Here is a 16,594-nt window from a genome sequence, read left to right on the forward strand (position 1 = left end):
GACCAGAATGCTCGGCTACCATTAGGGCAAGAAGCAAGTTTTCTACTCTTATCCTGTTCAAACTCTAGTTTGGACTGATTAATAACTGCTTTACAATTGTTGCGAGCTTTGGTGTAGGCAGAAAATGAAACTGAAGAATTAGAAACAAGCCAATTACGATATGCAGCATTCTTCTCTTGGACAGCCGTAGCACATTTATTGGAAAACCAAGGTTTAGATAAAGGACGAGATTTTAAAGTGGAGTGTGGGATAAGGGATTCCATTCCTGCAAGAATAATTTCACTGACACGATCTGATCAAACATTGACATCAGAAGTTTTGAAACAGTAATCAGACCAAGGAAAAGAAGAAAAGAAGTCTTGCAGGTCATCTCATTTTGCATTCTTGTAATGCCAAACAATACAAGGTTGGGAATAGCCATGAGATAAAGGTTCCATTGGAGAAGAGACAATCACCAAGTTGTGATCTGAAGTGCCTAAAGGCCCTCTGACTTTGACCTTGTACTTAGAAGGGTTGTTTGTGAGAAAAGATCAAGCGTATTGGCTGTATGATTAGGATTGTCCAGTATTCTTGTAGGTAAATGAACAATCTGTGCTAGGTCATTAGTAATTGCAAAAGCCTCAGCATCTCGACCTGCTGGGTCGGTGTGACTAGAAAACGGAAGCCAGCTGGAGTTGTGAACATTAAAATCACCAAGGAAAATTACCTCACTGTTAGGAAAGTTGGACTGGACAAAGTCAAGTTACAAAGAGAAGAAGTCAAAGAGCTCCAAGTGATTAGTGGAATTGGGAGAACGGTAGAGACAACAGATGAATTTGACACAATGAGGTAGAGAGATTTTAAGCCAGAGAAGATCAAAGAGAGGAGATTCCAAATTGCCAAGTCTGACAGGGAATATCAGAACGGACATGTGCACAAGTACCACCTTTGAGGCGAAAGGAATCATACAGCAAATAATTTGGACATCTGAGATGAGCAGTAGTTGAATCAACCTATAACTGAGATTCAGTCAGAAAAAGTACATGGGGTTTGGAAGACTGCAAGTGGAAATGGACATCGTTGAGATTAGAATTGAGACCACGTATATTTGTGAAATGAATTAGGAAGTCCTTGGGAGGTTTAGATCTTTTCACAGATAAGCTTGCTCTATTATTTTGAAAATTCATGGTGTATTCAATAGTAAGAAAAAGTGGGTGGGACATGCTGTATGAAGTAATGAAATTTTTGGATATGGCGTACATGTGGTAAGAATATACCCAGATCCTTGACATAACGTGGCCTCGACAATGCTCCCCGCATACACACTACTCGGACTCCCTCCAGTCACTATCTGGCAGAGTAGAGGTAGCAAGATTATACACTAGCTGATCCGGAAGCCTCCTAGAGAGTTACCAATAGGTTTGGTCCTGTGTACTAACTAGCGGCCGGCCTGCGAACACCGTTTTAGAGCTGTACCCTCGAAATGTAAGGAATATTGGATCTCGCCACGACATTCATCATAACCTCAAAAATCATCAATCATACTGCATGATGGAAGAGATAGGGAAGGGTTGGCTGGACCTTAGCTCTAGAGACTAAACGTGGGTTCCACCACTTCAAGCCTCCAATAAGCAAAGTGGTGGTATTTCACCGGTTGATGAGAGTCATCTACCACCTAGTACTGCCTGGTAACATAGAGGGCGGCGTTCCTCCATGTGGTGTGGGCGCCACACCTCGACCCCTGCTTACGTTGGTTCACACCTGGGTGGTCACCCACCATGTACTTGTGCATGGAGGTTATACCCAGGATTACTAACAGTCCCACCATCGTGAAGGTGCAAGCAGAGGATTTGGCTGTCATAGACCGTCTGAACTTCGCCGAAATTGGGTCCACTTGACTTGAGTGTCACCCGAATATCAGTTCCATCAGCGTTTTAGACTTCCAGGTAGCAAGTACAGCTTGTCTAGCATATCTGAGAGAATGTCTGTGACAACTTGGCTGGATATGTCTCCACTATCTATAATTTTAGTGTGGTTTTTCAGTTTGGTCCATCATGTGAGTAGGAAGGTTGTGTTTAATTCTGGGTATAGCCACGCTGGGGCCTTTGGGTATAGTTTGGTGATGTATGGGATGAATTTGCACATTATTGCTCCCTTGCTGGTTTCGCTACACCTGTTTTGCCATATCTGTTTCAAGTGATCTACTATTCTTTGTTTTTCTCTCTTCCGATTGCTGGTAATGTCAATGGTAAAGTCATTTATCATGGTCGGTGTTCCCTTGGATAGATGATGCATAAACCCGCAGCGGGTCACTTCCAGGTCCAGAGGTAGGACCCCTTCCAGATCCTGCAGTGCACTTGTGCTCATAGTACAACATGCCCTTGTTATTGTGAACAGAATGTTTCATTGAATTGTCTCCATTAATCTTCTCTTCACTGCAGGTACCCACTTTCACATATCATATGGGAGACCTGTAAGTGATAACCGGGATAAAGATTGCTTTATAGTACAGGGATAGGGTCCTCCTGTTTAGTCTCTAATTCCTGTGTGTAACTCTGGCCACCAATGCCGCATATTTTCTGAGTTTATCTTTTCTGAGTTTATCTTTTAGGTATCTTTGAGTTTATCTTTAAGGTGTGGCCTGAAGCATAAATTTCGATCAAGGATGATTCCAAGGTATTTAATCTGATTTGACAGTTTTATTGTTTTCCCCACTATCTTGATTTGCAGTGGCCTTCTCAAGTTTAAGTTGCCCTTGAGTAGTACTGACTCTGTCTTCTCAGGTGAAATTTTGAGAGTATGGAGTATGGCCCAGTCCTGTAGGATTTGAACGGCTTAGTTTGCATGTGCCTCCAGTCTGGATTGTGAGTCCGCCGCAATCATCAGCACCAAGTCGTCTGCGAAGTCTTGGGCTTCAACTTCTCCCAGGTCCATGGTGAGTAGTTCATCTAATACCATATTCCACAAGAGCGGCTCCAGAATGGATCCCTGAGGGCAGCCCATGCAGACTGGCCTGTTTAAGCTTCGGAAGGGTGTCGCATGTTTTGGCAGTATGCCCAAAACCTTGACAATTGTAACATAAAGTCACAAGATAGAAATCGCTTAACTTGTATGACATCAGTCCAACAAACAAGTGCTGCTGTTGCATTAGAAACATTCTAATTCTTTGTGAAACCTCCAAAATCCAGTTATTTTTTTCAGAATCACTCCTGTTTCTACTTATGAAGCGAACAATGATCTCAGAAACCATCTCTTTTGTCAATCCCAAATGCAAAAGATGTTCTCATACATGTTGCATAGAAGATCATCCTTCTGAACCACAATTAACTTAATTCCAGGTCTTTTGGGAAATCCAAAAGCTAATCCAAGCCATGTCAATTGTTCACACTTTTTTATTTCTTCTATGATTTTTTTTTTGCATCTCTAAAACAATGCCACGATCAATTACTTTTCTTACCTTCCATATCCTGACCCCTCTTAATGAGTTTCTCATTTCCTTATCCACAGCAATTCGGACATCTTCACTACTTTTAAGTACAGGGACGTCATTAGCTTGAATTAATAAAACATGCTCATCATCATATGATCTAGCCGCTTCATCGTCTGAGGAACTCACTTTCAAGCCCATGTCCTTTGCAACAGAAGTTGTCACTCTTAACTATATCACTATAAAGTTTCAGATTTTGTCGGTTATCTGTATCTTGCCTATAATTCTGAGCGGATTCATGCATACAATTGTATCCGTTCCTTAAATTTCTCATTCTGTATTCCAAGTTCTAAAACCATGGCTTCAAGAAGATCCCATCTAGACAGTATCCCTCTGATTGAACTCCGATTGATACCACTCTTCTTGGCAAAAAGGAAATCTTCCAAATCTTTGAATAATTTAAATGTTATTTCTGTAAAGCTATGAGTATTATCTCCTCTGAAATCACCATCTGCGCGAGGCAGTTTCTCTCCCCTGAAGAAATCATGTTTTTTGACAACAAGATTAAAATTCATGTTTTCGTTTCTAATTTCTTTTGAACACTATGACAAGATACTCACTTCAGTGTCATTCCTATCTCAATTTTAGCTGGAGAATTTTCATTTTTCTCAGCCAAATTCATATCACTCTGAACATCTTTCTTAACTTTACGTAATTCCTTATTCCAATCATTTTTAGGCGCATTGTTCTCGACTTTCCTCTTATTATTTCGTCTTAAAATGGGAGACACTGTACGAGGAACACTGTGATCCAACTGAACTTTCTTCCCCACCGTAGCATAACCCTCTTTGATGATATGTTTTGATGGAATATTCAGCAGATCTATGTGGTGTCAAAAGTGCAATGTCCTTATCATCCCTATTATTAGTATTAGCATACGACGGAAGAAAACAAGCTTATGCAGCATCAGTCAAAAAAAAAAAAAACAAACTCTCCCATTTCACCCCTCCGTTCGTTCCAAATACCTGTCCAGCTGAGCCTTAAATTTTTAGGCTATCAACTTCCACAACAATGGATGGAAGTCTGTTCCACCAACCAACCACCCGCTGGCTAAAGGCAAACTTCCGCACATCTGTCCTACATCTATCTTTCCTTAATTTGAATTCATGCCCTCTCAGGTGATTATTCTGGGCAAGAGGAAGAATCCCATCAGCATTGAGCATGCTCAAGCCATTCAAAGCTTTATACACCTCAATCAGATCACTTCGCAGGTGCCTAGTCTCCAGACACTGTAATTTGCAAAACTTAAGCCTTTCTTCGTAAGAGCAACCCTTTGTTTCATTCACTAATCTTGTTGCCCTTCTCTGTACTCATAACAACAGCTCTACATCCTTCATAAAATGAGGCCTCCAGACCTGTATACAGTACTCAAGGTGTGGCCCGGCCATCCCCTTATACAAGGGGATAATCACCTCCTTATTCCTGCTAGAAAAATTCTTGTATATCATTGACAAGGCACCATGAGCTACTCTTGCAGACCGTCTGCACTGCTCAGAAAACTTCATATCTGCCTGCACAATTACCCCCAAGTCCTTATCGTTCTCTACCACTGTCAGTGTAGTACCACAAAATTGATACGTTACTCTGGGGTTACTGCTTTCCATATGTAGCACTTTACATTTGTCAATGTTAAACTTCATTTTCCAACTCTCAGCCCATCTGCTCAACTTTTCTAGATCCTGTTGCAGCAGCATACTGTCATTAGCATCCTTAACAACCCTGCCAACCTTCACATCATCTGCAAACTTGGACATTAAGCTTTATATACCATCATCATCATTTATAAATACAGAAAAAAACAATGGACCCAACACTGAACCCTGAGGAATTCCACTAATAACATTAGTCCACGATGAGCAGTGTCCATTGATTACCACTCTGTCTTCTCCCACTCAACCATCCCTTTATCCATAGCAGCAATTTGCCTCCAATGCCACAATGCTCCAATTTGTTCAGCAGTCTTCCATGTGCAACAGTATCAAAAGCCTTTATAAGATCTAAATATATGATATCAAAATTATTCCCTGAATCCAGTTCCTTTGTGACCACATCATAGTATCCAATCAAATTGGTCAGGCAAATCTTTCCCTTAACAAAACCATGCTGTGTCCGAGCTATAACTGAAATCTTGTCTAGATGAACCTGCAGTGCTCCTTGAACAAGTGCCTCCATTAATTTTCCTGGAAATGAAGTTAAACTAACAGGTCTATAATTACTTGTGTTGCCCTTTGATCCTCCTTTGTGAATTGGGGTCACATTTGCACATCTGCAGTCGATGGGTACCTCCCCTGAGTCCAAAGAAGCTCTCATAATTATGGCTAAGGGTTTGCTTCCTTCCTTTGCTGCCTCCTTTAATATAACTGGATAGATCCCATCCATCCCAGGTGCCTTTTTTATGTTTATCTTCAACAATTTTCCTCCGCTTTCCTCTCCGTTATTACGAAATCATCTTAGCATTAGCATTAGCATTAGTAGAGGCATTTGATGCAAGAAAGCAAGCTTATGCAGCATCAGCCAAAAAAAAAAAAAAAAAAAAAAAAAAAAGTAACATAAATAAATAAAAATAACCACTTCCACTTCACCCCTCTGTTCGTTCGAAATACCTGTCCAGCTGAGCCTTAAACTTATTTAGGCTATCAACTTCCACGACAAGGGATGGAAGTCTGTTCCACCCACCAACCACCCGCTGGCTAAAGGCAAATTTCCGCACATCTATCCTACATCTGTCTTTCCTCAATTTGAATTTATGCCCTCTCAGGTGATTTTTCTGAGCTAGAGGAAGAATCCCATCAGCATTGAGCATGCTCAAACCATTCAAGGCTTTGTACACCTCTATCAGATCACCCCGCTGGTGCCTAGTTTCCAGACACTGTAATTTGCAAAACTTAAGCCTTTCTTCGTAAGAGAACCCCTTTGTCCCATTCACCAATCTAGTTGCTCTTCTCTGTACTCGTTCCAGCAGCTCTACATCCTTCCTGAAATGAGGCCTCCAGGCCTGTATACAGTACTCTAGGTGTGGCCTGACCATTGCCTTATACAAGGGAATAATCACCTCCTTATCCCTGCTAGAAAAATTCCTATATATCATTGACAATACACCATGAGCTACTCTTGCAGCTCGTCTGCACTGCTCAGAGAACTTCATATCTGCCTGCACCACCACCCCCAGGTCCCTTTCATTCTCTACCCCTGTCAGTGTAGTACCGCAGAGTTGATACGTTGCTCTGGGGTTGCTGTTTCCCATATGTAGTACTTTACATTTGTCAATGTTAAACTTCATTTGCCACCTCGAAGCCCATCTGCTCAACCTTTCCAAATCCTGTTGCAGCAGCATAGTGTCAGTAGTGTCCTTGACAACCCTGCCAACCTTCGTATCGTCTGCAAACTTGGACATTAAGCCTGATATACCATCATCAATATCATTTATAAATACAGAAAACAATAAAGGCCCCAATACTGAACCCTGAGGGACTCCACTAATAACATTAGTCCACGATGAGCAGTGTCCATTGATTACCACTCTCTGTCTTCTCCCCCTCAACCACCCCTTTATCCATAGCAGCAACTTGCCTCCAATGCCACACTGCTCCAATCTGTGCAGCAGTCTTCCATGTGCAGCAGTATCAAAAGCCTTTCTAAGATCCAAGTATATAATATCAAAGTTATTCCCTGCATCCAGTTCTTTTGTGACTGCATCATAGTATCCAATCAAATTGGTCAGGCAAGACTTCCCCTTAACAAAACCATGCTGTGTCCTAGCTATAACTGAAGTCTTGTCTAGATGATCCTGCAGTGCTTCTTTCACCAGTGCCTCCATTAATTTTCCGGGAACAGAAGTTAAACTCACAGGTCTATAATTACTTGTGTCAGCCTTTGATCCCCCTTTGTGAATTGGGGTCACATTTGCACATCTCCAGTCAATGGGTACCTCCCCTGAGTCCAAGGAAGCTCTCATAATTATGGCTAAGGGTTTGCTTACCTCCTTTGCTGCCTCCTTTAATATAACTGGATAGATCCCATCCACCCCAGGTGCCTTTCTTGTGTTTATCTTCAACAATTTCTCCTCCACTTTGCTCTCAGTTATTACAAGATTCTCTAGCTTACTGCTAGAGTTGAATACACCTCTGGCATTCCCCTCGCTGAATAACTCCTCATGTGTGAATGTCGATGCAAAATATTCATTTAGTTTGTTAGCTACCCGAGCAGGGTCATCAACAGTTGACCCATCGATCTCAAGTGGACCAATCTGATTCATCCCCTTCCTTCTAGAGTTTACATAAGTAAAGAACTCTTTGCTGTTTTTCTTCGCATCCCTTGCCAAGGATCTCTCGTAATCTGCCTTCGCCTGCCTAACCTCCTTTGTAACTTGGTTACAGATCAACTTGTATCTATCATAGGCATCCGTGTCACGTGTTAATTTGTATGTATCCCATGCATTTTTCTTCTCTGCCATATGCCTCATTAGTTCATCTGACAACCATTTAGGCCTAAACCTTGAACAATATTTCTTAGTTGGTATGTAAAGCCTAGTAGCTTCCACGATAAGTTCTTTGAATGCTTCCCATTTTGAATTTGCTGTTGGCAATATCATCAGTTGATCCCACTGTATAGAATTTAAATACTGTCTCAGTCCATTGTAGTCGCCTTTACGAAAGCAATACCCCTTCCCTTTACCCCTAATGGTAGTTACCTCTTTGAGTAACTCCCACTTCAGCACACTGTGATCACTGCCACCAAGTGGTTCATTTATCTGCAGATTCTTAATGCATGAAGAATCACTACTGATAATCAAATCAAGAGTATTACTCCCTCTAGTTGCCTCCCGAACATGCTGATGTAGAAAACAATCATCCAATAAATCCACAAAAGCCTTGCTACTGTGTGAGTGACCAGCCCCCAAATTCCAGTCAATATCTGGGAAATTAAAATCCCCCATTATAAGACTCTCTGATTTACTGGCCCACTCTATTTCTCCGAACAGTTTCTTATTATACTCATCAGAGTCATTAGGCCTATAGCACACTCCTACTCTCAATTTTGATCTCCCAATGCTTATGTCACACCAAACTGACTCGACACTGCACTGTCCAGCGATGTCGACTGGCTTCACTTCCTTGGATTTTATGTGTTTCTTAATTAATAGCATAACCCCTCCTCCCTTCCTATCCTGTCTATCCTTTCTGTAGACATTGTACTCCCCAAATTCCAGTTCTGCATTTCTTATATCTTGCTCACTGCCAGAGTTTAACTCACCTCTAGCATCCCCCCCATCCCTGAATAACTCTTCATGTGTGAATGTAGATGCAAAATACTCATTTAGTGTGTCAGCCAGCAGTTAAACCATCAGTATCCAGTGGACCAATCTGATTCATTCCTTTCCTTTCCTTCTAGAGTTTACATAGGTAAAGAACTCTTTGTTGTTTTTCTTTGCTTCCTTTGCCAAAGATTTCTCATAATCTGCCTTTCCTGCCTAATCTCCTTTGTGACTTGGTTTCAGACCAGCTTATATCTATCATAGGCTTCCATGTCACCCATTAATTTATATGTATCCCATGCATTTTTCTTCTCTGCCATATGTCTCATTAGTTCACTGACATCCATTTAGGCCTAAACCTTGAACAATATTTCTTAGTTGGTATGTAAAGCCTAGTAGCTTCCAAGATAAATTCTCTGAATGCTGTTGGTAACATCATCAGTTGGTCCCACTGTATAGAATTTAAATACTGTCTCAGACCACCATAGTTGCCTTTACGAAATGAAAAACCCTTCCCTTTACCCTTGATGGTAATTACCTCTTAGTTTAAATTTTAACTTAGATAGAGATTTTGTAGGTTATTACTTAGTATCGGTAAGGGTATCCAATCCACATGTTTTACAAGTTTTGCAACTCCAGCGAATGGTAAGTTTTTTTTTTTTTTTAGCTATATTTACCCGCTTTATTCACTAATTGTTATGTTAAATTACTTTCTATAAGTAGCTTATAGACCTAGTCAAGATGCGTTGGTTTATTCTGAATTGAGGCAGCGAAATTTTGGAAGTTAATTAATACTTGTGTCCGTAGATTTACCGTTCGTAACTTGCCGCCATTGTTATACGATACAACATTATATCACGAACTAGATAGCATTAGCTTAGTATAGTATATAATATTATCAATTAATCAATAAAATTTATTAATCTTGTTAAACTTCATTGTCAATTAAATATTACTTTTTAACTAAATACATATAACGACTTAGATTTTACAGACATGACATAATTAATTAATACATAATTTGATACGGAAGTTATATAATGGAACTCAAAGATAATACTTGATACGGAAAAAATATATATAGATATATAGTGTTATAACTGTGTTGGGATACAGGTTTAGAGTTATAATTTTGCACTGAAATTGAAATTTTATTGAAAATGAATCGAAATCATGACTCAGACCAGAGCAGCAAAACAAAAGGCTCAAGGTAAATGGAGTGCTATGGCTCAGGGGAGAACTGAGGGGGGGGGCAGTTTCCCTCTGAATCACAGCCTTTTAAAATGCACTTTGCTTGATGTTTGTGGAGCAATCAGATATGGGACATGATATTGCCAAGGGGGATGTCTTTGTGTATGCACGATGTAAGGAGTGTGAGGAAATCAGGCGAAAACTGAGCATTGTTATGGGGCTGTATGAGAGCTGAAGGATAGGGTGGATGCCCTCAAAGAATCTCAATTGAGAGGCCCATCAAGCTCTCAGCTGCCCACATCAATGCTAGAGCTTGCACTTGATCATCACACAACACAGCAGCAACCCCCAAGGCAGAATGCACTGGTCCCACAGGAACTAGTAGTTGTTGGTGACTCTATTGTCAGGGAAACGGGGAACATGGTATGTAAAAAGGATAGGTGGAACAGGACCAGGGTATGTCTGCCAGGGGTAAAGGTTGATGACGTTGTAGAGTGGATATCATCATTTAAGGGCACGAAAGGTGATATTATTGTACACATTGGCACTAATGATATTAAGAGTAGGAGGCCGGGGGAATTACTTAACAAGTACAGGTCACTGTTGAAAAAAAGCCATGAATTAGGGTTGAATTTGAAAGTGTCCATACTTTGAAGATTTTAAAAAGTAGCTCTTCAAATTTTGAAGAACCAGTGCTATGCCAAAGCATAGGCAGCTGGAACTGACAGTCAGAACAGAGAATGTTGTAACTGCCAAAACAGACTTATCATAAATCTACCTTGAATATTACATTTCCTTGATTAAAAATTGTCAAACCGGGTAGACCTTATCAGAATATATCTGTGTATCACAAGAGTATTTAAAGTAAGCAGTTTAAAACCATATTTATAAACACTTTTAACAAGAGCACATATAATAGCAACTATCACAGCTAACCACCGTTGTTATCAATCTAATACTAATAATCAGTAACACTTTCTTTCATTACTCTGAAAGATTCATATATACATTCATTCATTCATTCATATCAATCTCTGCCGACCGGGCTAGCCGAGTGGGTAAAGTACCTGCCCGGCAACCCAAAGGTCGCGGGTTCGATTCCCGCCTCGGGCTTGGATCAAAGTACTGCAAAAACCTTGGGAGGTGCAATATGGCCACAGAAGCCGATGCGCCAACAACTATCAAAAAAAAAAAAAAAAAAAAAAAAAAATATCAAGCTCTCAGCTGCCCACATCAACGCCAGAGCTTGCACTTGGGCATTGCGTGACACAGAGACAACCCCCAAGGCAGAATGCGCTGGTCCCGAAGGAACTAGTAGTTGTTGGTGACTCTATTGTCAGGGAAACGGGGAACATGCTTTGTAAAAAAGATAGGTGGAACAGGACCAGGGTATGTCTGCTAGGGGCAAAGGTTGATGACGTTGCAGAGCGAATATCATCTTTTAAGGGCACAAAAGGTGATATAGTTGTACACGTTGGCACTAATAATATTAAGAGTAGGAGACCGGCAGAATTACTTAACAAGTACAGGTCACTGTTGAACAAAAGCCGAGAATTAGGGTTGAATTTGAAAGTGTCTGCAATTCTGCCCAGACACGATAGGAGGGAGTATATGATGAGAGCCTTGTCGATCAATTCGGCCCTGGAAAGATTGTGCAAGGCTCAAGGGGTAGAATTTTTTTCAGCCTGGACTGTACTTGTTAACAGGAGAGATTGCTTCTACAGGGATGGGATACACTTAAATAGAAAGGGTGCAAGAATATTTGCTGATGCTATCAAGGCAGTGTTAGGTGGGTCGGAAAACTGCTAGCTTGGGGGGAGACAAAGACCAATAGATTGACAGTAGCCACTGGCAGAGGTGAAAGAGATTCTTGCACTGCTTCTATTAGAATGAGCAGAAGCCTGAAAAACAAGATGCATGGTATTTCAGAGACTGCTGGGAGCCATTGCGGTACAAGTAAACACATGGGTTGTGTTAGGGTAGCTAAGAATAGAAACAGGTGCAGGTATACTTGCGTGTACACCAATGCTAGGAGTTTAGTAAATAAATTTGATGAATTTGAGGTATTGCTCAAAACATCAAAGGCAGATATTGTTGGGATATCAGAGATGTGGTGTCACACAGATATAAGGGATGCAGAACTGCAATTTGGGGAGTACAACGTCTACAGAAAGGATAGACAGGATAGGAAGGGGGGAGGGGTTATGCTATTAGTTAAGAAACACATAAAAACCAAGGAAGTGAAGCCAGTCGACATCGCTGGACAGTGCAGTGTTGAGTCAGTTTGGTGTGACATAAGCATTGGGAGATCAAAATTGAGAGTAGGAGTGTGCTATAGGCCTAATGACTCTGATGAGTATAATAAGGAACTGTACAGGGAAATAGAGTGGGCCAGTAAATCAGAGAGTCTTATAATGGGAGATTTTAATTTCCCAGATATTGACTGGAATTTGGGGGCTGGTTACTCACACACTAGCAGGGCTTTTGTGGATTTATTGGATGATTGTTTTCTACATCAGCATGTTCGGGAGGCAACTAGAGAGAGTAATACTCTTGATTTGATTATCAGCAGTGATTCTTCATGCATTAAGAATCTGCAGATAAATGAACCACTAGGTAGCAGTGATCACAGTGTGCTGAAGTGGGATTTACTCAAAGAGGTAACTACCATTAGGGGTAAAGGGAAGGGTTATTGCTTCCGTAAAGGCGACTACGATGGACTGAGACAGTATTTAAATTCTATACAGTGGGACCAACTGATGATGTTACCAACAGCAAATTCAAAATGGGAAGCATTCAAAGAACACTAGGCTTTACATACCAACTAAGAAATATTGTTCAAGGTTTAGGCCAAAATGGATGTCAGATGAACTAATGAGGCATATGGCAGAGAAGAAAAATGCATGGGATACTTACAAATTAACACATGACACAGAAGCCTATGATAGATACAAGTTGATATGCAACCAAGTTACAAAGGAGGTTAGGCAGGCGAAGGCAGATTACGAGAAATCTTTGGCAAGGGATGCAAAGAAAAACAGCAAAGAGTTCTTTACTTATGTAAACTCTAGAAGGAAGGGGATGAATCAGATTGGTCCACTTGATATTGATGGGTCAACTGTTGATGATCCTGCTCAGGTAGCTAACAAACTAAATGAATATTTTGCATCGACATTCACACATGAGGAGTTATTCAGCAAGGGGAATGCCAGAGGTGTATTCAACTCTAGCAGTAAGCTACAGAATCTTGAAATAACTGGGAGTAAAGTGGAGGAGAAACTGTTGAAGATAAACACAAGAAAGGCACCCGGGGTGGATGGGATCTATCCAGTTATATTAAAGGAGGCAGCAAAGGAAGTAAGCAAACCCTTAGCCATAATTATGAGAGCTTCCTTCGACTCAGGGGAGGTACCCATAGACTGGAAATGTGCAAATGTGACCCCAATTCACAAAGGAGGATCGAAGGCTGACACAAGTAATTATAGACCTGTGAGCTTAACTTCTCTTCCAGGAAAATTAATGGAGGCACTGGTTAAAGAAGCACTGCAAGATCATTTAGACAAGACTTCAGTTATAGCTCAGACACAGCATGGTTTTGTTAAGGGGAAGTCTTGCCTGACCAACTTGATTGGATACTATGATGCAGTCACAAAAGAACTGGATGCAGGGAATAACGTATACTTGGATCTTAGAAAGGCTTTTGATACTGTTGCACATGGAAGACTGCTACACAAATTGGAGCAGTGTGACATTGGAGGCAAATTGCTGCTATGGATAAAGGGGTGGTTGAGGGGGAGAAGACAGAGTGGTAATCAATGGACACTGCTCATCGTGGACTAATGTTATTAGTGGAGTCTCTCAGGGCTCAGTGTTGGGTCCATTATTGTTTTCTGTATTTATAAATGATATTGATGATGGTATATCAAGCTTAATGTCCAAGTTTGCAGATGATACAAAGGTTGGCAGGGTTGTCAAGGACACTACTGACACTATGCTGCTGCAACAGGATCTGGAAAGGTTGAGCAGATGGGCTGAGAGGTGGCAAATGAAGTTTAACATTGACAAATGTAAAGTACTACACATGGGAAACAGCAACCCCAGAGCAACGTATCAACTCTGTGGTACTACACTGACAGTGGTAGAGAATGAAAGGGACTTGGGGGTGGTTGTGCAGGCAGATATGAAGTTCTCTGAGCAGTGCAGACGGGCTGCAAGAGTAGCTCATGGAGTATTGTCAATGATATACTGTACAGGAATTTTTCCAGCAGGGATAAGGAGGTGATTATTCCATTGTATAAGGCAATGGTCAGGCCACACCTAGAGTACTGTATACAGGTCTGGAGGCCTCATTTCAAGAAGGATGTAGAGCTGCTGGAACGAGTACAGAGAAGGGCAACAAGATTAGTGAATGGAACAAAGGGGTGCTCTTACGAAGAAAGGCTTAAGTTTTGCAAATTACAGTGTCTGGAGACTAGGCACCAGCGAGGTGATCTGATAAAGGTGTATAAAGCCTTGAATGGTTTAAGCATGCTCAATGCTGATGGGATTCTTCCTCTAGCTCAGAAAAATCACCTGAGAGGGCATAAATTCAAATTGAGGAAAGACAGATGTAGGATAGACGTGCGGAAATTTGCCTTTAGCCAGCGGGTGGTTGGTTGGTGGAACAGACTCCCATCCCTTGTGGTGGAGGTTGATAGCCTAAATAAGTTTAAGGCTCAGCTGGACAGGTATTTTGAACGAACAGAGGGGTGAAGTGGAAGTGGGTTTTTTTTTTTTTTTTTTGGCTGATGCTGCATAAGCTTGCTTTCTTGCATCAAATGCCTCTACTAATGCTAATGCTAATATATACATACTTTCACATAATACAAACAAATTCAAAACAGCCAAACTTTTCTGAAGTAGTAAAGGACTTAATGCAGCTCATGGACTACGTGTTTTTCAGTTGAAATTTGGGTAGGACCTCATTGTTCATGGAAATTATTTTTCTTAAGATGTTTGCAAATGGTGAGTTTAAGCACATATAGGAAAGGCAAGTTAGTTCTCAGTTTGCAAGAAATTTTTGTGTAAAATATATTTTAGTACATTTGCTATTAATATATTTTTTACCTATTTAATTTTATTCAGTGTGTAAGTATTATTTATCCTATTTTTATTCATGTTCAGTGCATAATTATAAATAAAATTCCTGTGAGAGTAAAATTTCTCAGCCTCGATGGCACACAGACAGAATTCTGGGCATCAATGAATGCTTCAGAAATTTTCTCACATTTAAACCATATGAATAAATGTAGTAAGTTGTAATTTTTATCCATGGACTGTTCTTTTATATAAGATTATCTGTATTGGTGATGTGAATTTTTTTACTAGAGATTAACTAAAATAATAAATATGGTTACTTTGTTTTTAGAAATATGCTGAAAGGTTGCTTCTAAGATACAGTCAGAGATGGGTGAAAGAATATATCAGGAAGAGGTTAGATCTAAACGTTCCCCTTCATCCAGATGGCACTGAAGAGTCTGGTACACCCTCTCCACCTCGGCATTGTTCTACTGCTCGTTGTCCTTGTCAGTTTATTGAGGAACATCTACGTTTCAAGCCACAAAGCAAGTGTAGTATTAGGGAGCTCTTCTCATAAGTTATTTATATTGTTGATCTGTGAAGGTTATAGATTATGCTCCCTATGAAGAATGTTGCCTGTGCTCCCGTGGCATCCATTCTTTCAATTCTTAAACTTTTAATGGATATTGAGCTGCTGTGATGGGAGCTAGCGTGCCTTACTGAAAGAGTTGGTTTTTTATTATATAGAGCAGAATATTATGTAATTAGAAATCAAAAGTTGTAAGGAGCATTCTTTTATATCAGAGATTGGATTTTACAATTGATGTTGTGTGATGATGAATTTTAACAGCAATATTGTCCAGATTTTAATATCAGATATTTTGTATAAAGACTTGTCAAAATCTGCTATAATCATTCTAGTAAGATCAGTATATAATTTTTGGTACTTCAGTTTCATATTGGTTACTGGCATTTGGTAACAAACCTTTGTGTACATGTTAGTTTATTTTATTTATTTTTGTTCATTAAAATAAGTTTCTTTGAGTCAATATTTTGATGCTGTTTATTGTAAAAAATGTGAAACTATTTCTGTACAGGTTGCAAATTTTGACAAGTTTTTTTTTTTTTTTTTTTTTTTTTTGTGTAAAAGTTGAAAAATTATACTATGAATATATCACTTTAATGAGATTACATGTTATATATATTTATGTATGTGTGTTTATTGATTGCAATAATATTCTTTCAAAGAATATCAGTTATAAGCAGGTTGCATGGTAAACAAATTTAAAATTGCTTATTTGTCATAACTAAAAAAATTCAAGAAATGGTTACTAACAAAGGTGGAACTTGCCACTCAGGTAACCTCACAAACATTTAATATATATATATATGAATATCTGTTAAAAAGAATAACCTTATTACATTTATTAGGCTTTTGAAAATTGTTGATTTCTTGAAATTTTTTTATTATTTTATTTTCCAAAAGATGTACAGTAGACTATCGGTTATCCGGAATAATTTGAAAGGCTGATTTTTATTTTTCTTCTTTTTATTAATGGTAGTATTTGAGACAAATGTTTATTATGCTACAAAAGTATTTCTATCTGTTTTTTTTACGTCGTATA

At 39.8% G+C, this 16,594-nt stretch overlaps 1 protein-coding gene across 1 annotated transcript in view; it reads left to right on the forward strand.

Annotated features, from left to right (window-relative positions):
* LOC150087355 (uncharacterized) overlaps positions 1 to 15,710 on the forward strand; it is a 224,242-nt gene extending 208,532 nt beyond the window's left edge. The window contains exon 9 of the mRNA XM_090372018.1: positions 15,319 to 15,710. Coding sequence (XP_090228144.1) covers positions 15,319 to 15,546 — 228 coding nt within the window. The 3' untranslated portion in view covers positions 15,547 to 15,710. The remainder of the gene's footprint in view (positions 1 to 15,318) is intronic.
* The last annotated feature ends 884 nt before the right edge of the window (positions 15,711 to 16,594 follow it).

The sequence above is a fragment of the Mastigoproctus giganteus genome, chromosome 4 (assembly GCF_048544385.1).
Source record: "Mastigoproctus giganteus isolate SK-2022 chromosome 4, ASM4854438v1, whole genome shotgun sequence".
Lineage (NCBI taxonomy): Eukaryota > Metazoa > Arthropoda > Arachnida > Uropygi > Thelyphonidae > Mastigoproctus > Mastigoproctus giganteus.